Source organism: Odontomachus brunneus, unplaced genomic scaffold (genome assembly GCF_010583005.1).
Source record: "Odontomachus brunneus isolate Ranch 3 - 2012 unplaced genomic scaffold, Obru_v1 Obru_scaffold_010, whole genome shotgun sequence".
In the NCBI taxonomy this organism is placed as follows: domain Eukaryota; kingdom Metazoa; phylum Arthropoda; class Insecta; order Hymenoptera; family Formicidae; genus Odontomachus; species Odontomachus brunneus.
The window spans coordinates 2,133,488-2,143,096 of NW_022639460.1; the positions used below are offsets into that span (position 1 = coordinate 2,133,488).

Here is a 9,609-nt window from a genome sequence, read left to right on the forward strand (position 1 = left end):
ATATATATATATATATATATATATATATATATATATATATATATATACACATAATTATTGTAACGAATAAATCAACTCGAAATTTTTTTTAGACATTTACAAAGATTCTCTTTTGATACGCAAACTTCCTACGAGAATTTAATAGAAAATTGACAAATTTTTTGCACCAATCTAATATTTCCAAGGCATATCTCGTTAGCTTTCTTATTAACTCATATTAACAGCCACTAGCCTATTTATGGGGCGTTCCTTTTTTATTGAATAAAATCATTTAATATATATAATTCCCAATTCACTAATTTTGCTTAAAGAGTACTTAATTCCAAGCTATATCTATGCCTTCAATAGAAATAATTTTTGCAATGATCCGAAAAAGAGCTATAGGAAACAAAAACAGACTGATCTCTTAATTAAAAATGTATGTGAAAACAATAACGCTTTATGATGGATTAAGCATTAATTCGTATTCTTAACGCGAATCTTTGAAAAATTTTTTTTCCTCTCTTCATACTATATCTTACAATCAACTAAGTGAAATCATGGAATACTTATTGTAAATGTTGACTTGAATGGTTCAAGCGAACAAAATTATCAGTTTGTTCGGACTGGGACAACTATATGTGTCTAATATGACTCTCTTTTTCTTTCCGAGACTTACGTATTAATAAAGTCTATCGCTTGCGCCTTGAGTTGATCGGCGCTGTGAAGATCGGCAAGTATAAGAATTTCAGCGGCGTTGTCGATGGCTAAACTTGTACAGAGTGCCTCTTCGCACATCACCTTCAGCCTCTCCAATGCATATTTGTCCGCGGCGGCTAACAAATCGTCCGCCATTTTCTCCAAGTTTGCCGCTTTGCCGGTATATATAAATCTTAACATTTCCCTGAACACTTCGTGATCTACATCGGTGATGTCCGCACGATTCTGCTTTCTCTCCTCCATCTCGTGTTCAAACATCGCCGAAAAGACAGGACTCCGTGCTGCAAAATCAAATAACACAAAATATAATTTGATTTGTCGTAAAATCGACGATTAGGTACACACGCATGCCATTTTACTCGTAATTTCGTCTTGAAAGATTGAAACAAAACCACAAATAAAATGGCGCAAATTTATTTTTTATCTTTTTTTTACATTTTTCTTCTTGCGTGATATCCTCTTTATCTTTATGTATTTTTTACTTTCATGTAAAAGAGAGTAATATAATAATATAAAATATATTATATTATTATATTTTATTAATATAACATTATATAATGTTTAAAATTAAAATAAATAAAATAATAAAAAATTAAAAATTAAAATAAATAAAATAATTAAAAATAAAAAATTAAAATAAATAAAATAATTAAAAATAAAAAATTAAAATAAATATTTAAAATTAAAAATAAAATAAAAAGTAAAAGTAAAATATTTATATAATACATATATTATAATGTAAAATGACATATGTTTATATATAAAATAAAGTATATCTATATTTTTATCTTTCTGTTTATATCTTCTCAAATATCTTACCTGCGAGAATTGCTTTGTGCGCCTGGAATTCCCTACCGCATACCGTGAGCGTGACATCGCTAAATTTTTGGTTCTCAAAGAGCTGTCCGAGATCGTCGGGCAGCCGGCACTCCGGCACCTTGAACTGTATCGTGTTACTCTGGCCGGAAATATTGACACTATCCGCGACTACGCTGACCTGCAGACAAACGCAACGAGGACACCCATCGTTAGAGATTAATGCACACTGGTCGCCGTGGTAATATAAGTGGGAAGTACAATTAACATACAAACGTATATACCTCACAGAATATCGTGAGTTTGTCGTCCGGCAGAAGTCCGTTGGCCTCGTCCAGAAGAAAGTCTCTCCTGATGAATTTCTTGAAGCCCCAATCTTTGCCCTGAACGAACCTATAAGCGCGCTGGCTCTCTGTAAAAGAACAAACGGTTCTGAATCTCCCTGAACGCGCTGCGATCATTTGCTTGCTCGTTTCTCGAGCGCTCATCATTCTATTCTAACGTCTCGACATGTGTTGCTCCCTTAAAAAAATTTATTTTTAATGAAAAGTAGAACGTCAATGTGACTGGTCGCGACGTAACACACAGTAGATGAAAACACTCTTGAAACACTGCATTGCATCCGCACATACGGTGATACACCACCACTCGTGCAAGAGCGACGTTTACGTTCAGAGAATGCTTAAGTGGATGGCAAACTACGACAAAAAAACACCCTCATCCGAATGGGACAGAAAATGTCGATGACCTACCTTATAATCGATTAACGACATTACTCATTCTACGTGTATATTAGGGCTCCCGCTTCCATATGTTTGTCGAGTATACGTTTAAACGTTTAGCGTGTATTCATTTAGAAACGCCTGATGAAAACCGTTTCGATATAACTGAACGTTTAATCGTGTAAATGGATTCTGCAGTACCCTCTAAAATACAGTTGATAGCAACGACTGTTGCTATTATTGATACAATTTGCAAACACAAATAGTATCACTGCACTCCAAGTCGCAAAACAAATAGCTGTTTAATAAAGTTTTTATCAACGTATGCTTACGCGTAAAAACTTCCTCATTTTTATCCGTAGAACTGCCGCGGTTTAGCCGTTAAAATCTGGGACACCCTTTACATACACTGGCTATCTTCGCTTATATATTTTGTATATAATCGGTTATGTTGAAGAGAGGAAAGGATAGCGTAATAGTGTCAGCGCTTGTGCGATGTTTGGATGCAATCATGTGTTCGTTTTCTATTACGTCCCGGATAGATTGGGTGCACAACACATGTCTTTTGTAGAGTGAAAAGTGTCACATCGATTGGAACGATATCGGTGGAGCCAGGATGCTATTGTGCTTCATCATATTCAGCAGAAAGTGTAACCATGCATATTTGGACATCTTTCTGCAAACTTTTCGTGCATTTCTACGTTTCCAAACACGATTGTAAAAGTACTACAATGTCAGCTGACATTTCCCCGAGCGAAACAACACGCGATACGTATGTACAAGCTACAGAACTCTTGTGTCAGACATCGACAGCCAACTGACAGCTCGAGATGTCAATTTTGAAATTGTAAAGTCATTTCCGTTACATATTAGGCAATTTTCACCGCAAAAGCATCGATAATTCTTTGCAGTCTTAGTATGGAATACACGTAAGTTTTGCAGAAAGAAGCCCATACTTTGCCAGAATTTTCAGATATGGCATTCCCTTTTTTGTTTAAGTAATGTTATCATGTTGCTACTCACCCATTGCTTTGGTTTCTTCTCTTTTGGCATTAAGAATAGAAAATTTGAACTTTGCTCTGACTTCAGATTTGTTGCATGATACAAGAAGGAGATATAGTGATAGGTAGTCTTTGCTCTCTTCGTCCAGGCCCTTAGGATTCACTCTCAGGCACCTAAAACCAATTATCATGAATTTAATACGGCTGCCGTGTCTGTCGCTCTCACTCTATGCTATGGTTTCTCCCTACGTCCGAGTTCTAGTTCTAAATGTTGCTATGAAATTTCACCCGCACTAGGATTTATTCGTCTCCTCATTTCGAGAATTGATCAGCCAATCGACTCGTCGCGACACTTCAAGTCGTAGACTTATATACACATGGACTGCGCCTTTCTCAGAACAAGTTTGAAGACAAAATTTTTAGAATAGCTGCACGGGAAAGAAAATGCTGTTGAATCGATAAAATTGGTTCCCAGCGACGTAATTGGAGCAAATCTTCTTGACTCAACAGCAATACTAATTGAAACTAATACAAATTATTAAAACAATATACGATGTGATAATTTCCATAATAATGCTATTGAATCAACAAGATCCCGCATAAAAAATTTCATGGAAGCTAAGTGGGGTCCAATCGGTTTTCCCAAAATAATTAGGGGTTCTAGTTAGGAATATAATGTTTCAAACAGGCAATTCTAAATTGAGAAAAACTCAAAGATTCTCCAATACTTTTTCTGATCTTCATTTTACATTAGAACTGAATAAAACATTTTGACTTTCTAAATAACCTCACTATTCAATAAGATACTTAAAGTACTTCAAAAACGTTTTGTTTATTTTTATATTTTACTCTATATTGAATACAATAATTGGTGTAAAATAAGATTCACTGTTCGATATTAAGTATATCAATGATTACTAAATGAGATAAAATGCGAGTTCTATAGTATTTCTGTTTTGATTCTAGCCAGAGATATCTGGGACAAGAATGGAATTCTATTGATATCGTAATGTATGTGTGTATGAGGAATAACCAATCTTGAAACAAATTTGAGCATTCTAATATTCGATTTTCATGCTACACTTGGGAAAACCTCGGGAAATTTCTATGCGGGATTTATTCCAATTATTAATATCAGCATTTCTTTCAGAGTATACTATTTCCCTTTTACTGATCCGCAGACTTTCGATCTTTAACAAAAGGACAAAAATCGAATGTCTGCATTAACAGAACATTCTTTTGTAGTCAAGTCTTCGTAGTCTCTTATGAAGTGCGCGGTCTACACACAGAAAAATACATGTACATTCAAGCATAAACTTGTTTCAGACATTTCATAAGTTTATATATCCTCAAATCTATCCTAAGTCTCTCACAGATATTACATTTATTCAAAATGCATTCTAAATTCGAGTAATTTAGCGATTCGGTTAAGAATATTAAATTTAAAAGAAAAATTCGGTTTGCTAACGAATCAACTTTTTCTTTGATAGAGTTTCGTAATATTCTTGTAAAGAAAATTAATTCTTCTTCTGAGTACACGTTATAACGGGTTTTTCTAATTCTTTGTGATAAGTATATCTGAAGACTAATATGAAGAAGATACTCTTTGTTGAAGATAGTCATTATTCAAAGGAAGGAAAGTAAATTGAGCAAAATCGCTTTCCTCAGCAGTATGCAGAAAAGAAATTACTATCCACTTAAAACTAATGTACTCAAATTAACAATCATTGTATTCTCCATATCTAAGCAAGCAATTTTGAATTTCAACAATGTTATAATTTCACTTGAATATTATAACAGTGTCATGAGAAGTACAATGTGATTATTTTAATGATAAGTATATCTTCTTCCGACATTTAAGAACATCATACTCTCAATCTAATATTTTGTACTTCCCATTCATGAAAATTACTTTAAAATAAGAATACATTCTTCTTTGTTGAATCATACAAAATGCATTGATGCAAATAACTTATCCTTGTTTATAGCATTTTATTTTAAGATTCACATGTAAAAAATATTCCTAAAACAAGAGTGTTACTTTTTCTGTGTAAAATGATATTTTTCTGCGTGTATGTATATGAGTCTATGCTTCAGAGCGACTTCACAACGAGCGCGTTTTCTTCACGACGTGGAAAACCGAGGGAAAACAACCAGTCCGCGATGATCGACTCGCGCGGCGAGTGTAGTCGAGAGACAATGGCTCGTTATATTCCCGTAACCGCTCGAATTTTTAATGCGCCGAACGTGACTGTCCACATTTCTACGACTTCTAAGACTGTCTTTAAGACCCTGTCGCCCTGTTCTACGTGGAATGTATTAAATATAGCGACTCAGCGGAACTCGCGATCGCGCACACGGAAAAAAATAACTCCGTTAGCGTAACTGAATTTTCTGTTACTCGGGAACCAGATGAAAACCTCGCTTGTAGGGACAGAAAGATTCCTGTAGAAGTTTCCTACTTGTCAGCCAATTACTCTCAGTTATCTCAACCGAGCTAATGCAGCTGAACGCTCAAACGAATGTTTTCCGATCACAGTGTGACTCAAAGTGCAGAAAACCAAAGATTCTCCAATTAGGAATTTTCTGATCTTCATTTTACACTAGGACTGAATACAATATGTTGGTTTTCTAAGTAATCTCATTATTCTATAAAAAATACTGAAATACTTAAAGTATTTCAATACTTCTTTTTTATTTTTTACCCTATTAACTTTCTAACCGTGTTCGTTTCGGGTATATTTTGACTATGTTCAGGGTCTAAATAGACCCAATGGTGAGAACTCACTATTTAATTGACAAATATGTATTTTTTTCACATATATCTTTTATTTTAGCATTATATAAAGTAATTTAGTACAATATGACTTTTCTTAAAATAACTCGAAAAGTCGCAAAGTACCGCATTTGTATTTAGAATATTACAAAAACTGTATGAACTATGAAACTGCTCTGGATTAAAAAAGACCTAGAGCACAACTACAAGGTTAAACACAATAGTTGATATAAAAATAGAATCCTTTATACGATATCATAAAAGTATATCGACAATTATTCAATGAGAAAAAGCGAGTTCTCATATTATTTCTGTTTTGATTCTAGCCAGAAATCCCATGTTTGGGATAAGAATGGAATTCCTAATTGGTATTGTAGTGGTATAATCAATTTTTTTAGGCAAATTTCAGACAAACAAGAGATATTATTTCTGGTCAGCGAGTTTGTCGTCTGGTCCCAATTCGGTTACCCAAACTAAATTTTTTTTCCGTGCATTCGGACAGTTGATTATGGAGAAAGAGACGGAAATCCACAAAGTGAAATACGCGTGACTTCGCGTATAGATATATATTTTCGTAGACATACATCGTCCTAAAAGTTAAAACCTTAAAAAGGAATTTTAGAATTCTTCTAACAAAATTACGTATCATTGCTTATATACGAAACAATGATTGTTAATTGAGTATATTAATAAATGAGTATATATTAGTTTTAAATCGATATACTAATTTTTTTCTGTGTACGAGTCGCGAACTTTTGTCCGAATAAATATGTTTTACGCTCCAAATACTTCTCTTTTCAGGTTGCACACGCGTAACAAACTATCAGGACAAACAAGCACTTTGAATGCGCGCAATACGCCTCCGCTAATTGCTCCCGCAATTCGAGGCACAAAGTCACTTCCCTGTTTGCGCGCGCACTTATCGTTTCGGTTCGCATGCAATGTAAAGAATCTTAAATAAATCTTCCTTCCTTTTCTCTCTATTCCTGCACGCGTGAGGAAAAAACAGAGACAACATGAGGAGAATGAGAAAAAAGGTAGGAAGAGACAGAAGAAAGGTCGTCATCGACGAAGACTTACCATTTTAACTTGTCGTTGGCACCTGCTGAGAACGTGGACGACTTAAGCACCTCTCCCATCTCCTCACGGCAAAAGCTGAAGTTATTTATCGTCCACATGTAGCTGAACTTAACCACCTTCACCTGTGCACATAAAACCTTAAAATGCGACACCACGTCAGAATCTATCCCGAGAAGCTACTAGCTTAATTTAACTATATATACACTAAAAAGGTCACGCAAACACCCCACCTTTAACACGAACGTTCGTCCCGCTTCACGGCCATCATGTGCGTGCGAGTGCGTGGGCGCCGCACTTCAATTACGCAGTATGACCAAAAAGGGGCAACCTACTAATAAAAAAAAAAAAAAAAAAAAAAAATAAAATTAAACCACCATGGGTGGATCCATCCATGGATTATAAGTGGATTATAAGTGGACTCATACAGGCAAATCGTCAGCCACGTCGCCGCCGAAAATTGTCTTTATCTCGGAAAAGACAGATGGACGCGTATGATCACACGCACTCCGTCTATTTTCGCGATACACGTGCCTCATCATCGCGTATGGAGAGAACAAACTAGTTGGACAATGACATAACTGTGCGACTTGGTCGAAGGAAACAGAACTTCTGGTACTTAAGAACCGAATTCGTAAAAAACAAATTTTATTTCACTTAACCAAAACAGTGTAGAGTACAGAAGAAAGTTGAGGTATTTTGATATGTGGATGAAGAAAAAAGATATTGGTTGAATCAACATAACAATTTTTAGTTGCAAAATTTCCTTCGACCAAAACAGTACAGTTGAGAAAAAAGTCAAGATTTTCAATATATGCACGAAGAAACATATTGGTTGAATTGATATGACAATGACACAACTTATACGCGCTTTGGGATTGAAGAAAGTAAAATCTATATTTCTCAAGAACCGAATTTGATTCTTAAGAACTAGAAATTCCATTTTTTTTTCAACCAAAACAGTAGAGATTAGAGAAGAAAGTCAAAGTATTTCGATGTACGAAGAAGAAATTCGCTGAGTTGACATGACAACTGAATTATACAACTGAAACGCGCTTTGATTGAAGGAAACAAAATTTTAATTCCCAAAAACCGAATTTAGTTCGTAAGAACCAGAGAACTGCCGTTTTCTTCATGCAAAAATTATAGAGGAGGGAAGATAGTCGATGTACACTCAATTGCATTGATGCTATACCAGATCAATAGTCCCTAGAAAGTTTTGACCAGCCATGTCCGTTTCTAGCTGATCGTTTTTCATGACTGCTGATTCATCCGGCAAGCGGGAATGTGTCAAAACAGACATGTGTCGAAGTGACATTTTGACAGTTTGATGTTTCGTACATACGTTAATAATAATTTAATAATTTAATAATTATAATTTTATATATTACTTCTTACTCACTTTTTTTTTAACATTCTTACTCTTCTTCTATTGATTGTGCATTACACGTGAGCGGATAACCTTTTGATAAAAATACGTATGTATGAAACGTCAAGCTGTCAAAATGTCACTTTTATTTTGACACATTCTCGCTTGCCAGATGAATCAACAGTCATGAAAAACGATCAGCTAGAAACGGACACGGCTGGTCGAAATTTTCTAGTGATTATCAATCTGGTGAATGGTATAGCATCAATGCAACTGAATGTACACACGAAGGGCTGAATTGACATGACAATGACACAACTTCAACGCTCTTTTTTTGAGGGGAAAATTCCTGACTCTTATGAATCAGATTCGGTGTTCTCAAGAACGAGAAGTTCCGCTTCCTTCAACGCATTTAATTGTGTCATCAATTGATCTTTTGTCTTCGCGCATACACACATTTCAATACCTCGACTCTCTTCTCTTCTGTACCGTGCATCTGTACAGTCCAGCATCGAGTCCATGAAAAAACTTCGAGTTGCGCGCGCGCAACTACACGGCGACTGAAGTTCCTTCGACCGCGGCTGTGTAACCGACCTTGGAGAAGCGCGAGAGCGAAGTACCACCAGCAGCACGTGGTAACACACAATACACACACACACACACACACATACACACGCGTACGATGTAAGAAACGGAGCAGTGGGGGGAGACACATCCAGGGTCGAGAATCGAACCTCGGCCCGCTTACGCAATTCCTTTAAAGAACCTCGTACGCGCGCACCGGCGGTCGAGATCTTTAACGGTGTGTAGAGGTGTGACTTTTGTGTCACTTCGAAGGACGCGACAGCGGCAGCGGCGGCGGCGGTTTTTATTTCCGTCCTCCGCGTGTTAACGGTTTTGAAGGCGCATGACACCGTTCCCCGGCTGCGGTGAGTCCGGCATTAATATGTATTAAGATCGCGGCGGAGACGCGTCGCTCGGCACCGATTGGATCGGGTTTTTATCTTCGTCACGCGATCACCGTGCGGGGAAAAATAAGTAGTCGTGCGAGCGGGGGAGAAACGAGGGAGGCTTCTCGCACGCTCTCGTGGAATCTCTCTCTCTCTCTCTCTCTCTCTCTCTCTCTCTCTCTCTCTCTCTCTCTCTCTC

At 36.5% G+C, this 9,609-nt stretch overlaps 1 protein-coding gene across 4 annotated transcripts in view; it reads right to left on the reverse strand.

The window, feature by feature from the left end:
- Positions 1–9,609, reverse strand: part of LOC116840472 (protein roadkill) — a 223,911-nt gene that overhangs the window by 4,902 nt on the left and 209,400 nt on the right. For 3 of the 4 annotated variants that reach the window (XM_032807234.1, XM_032807232.1, XM_032807235.1), the window contains 5 exons: positions 7,095–7,216; positions 3,261–3,412; positions 1,788–1,927; positions 1,519–1,696; positions 659–980 (listed from right to left, as the gene is read on the reverse strand). In XM_032807234.1, coding sequence (XP_032663125.1) covers positions 659–980; positions 1,519–1,696; positions 1,788–1,927; positions 3,261–3,412; positions 7,095–7,216 — 914 coding nt within the window. The remainder of the gene's footprint in view (positions 1–658; positions 981–1,518; positions 1,697–1,787; positions 1,928–3,260; positions 3,413–7,094; positions 7,217–9,609) is intronic. The other variant, XM_032807233.1, reaches the window with a different exon arrangement.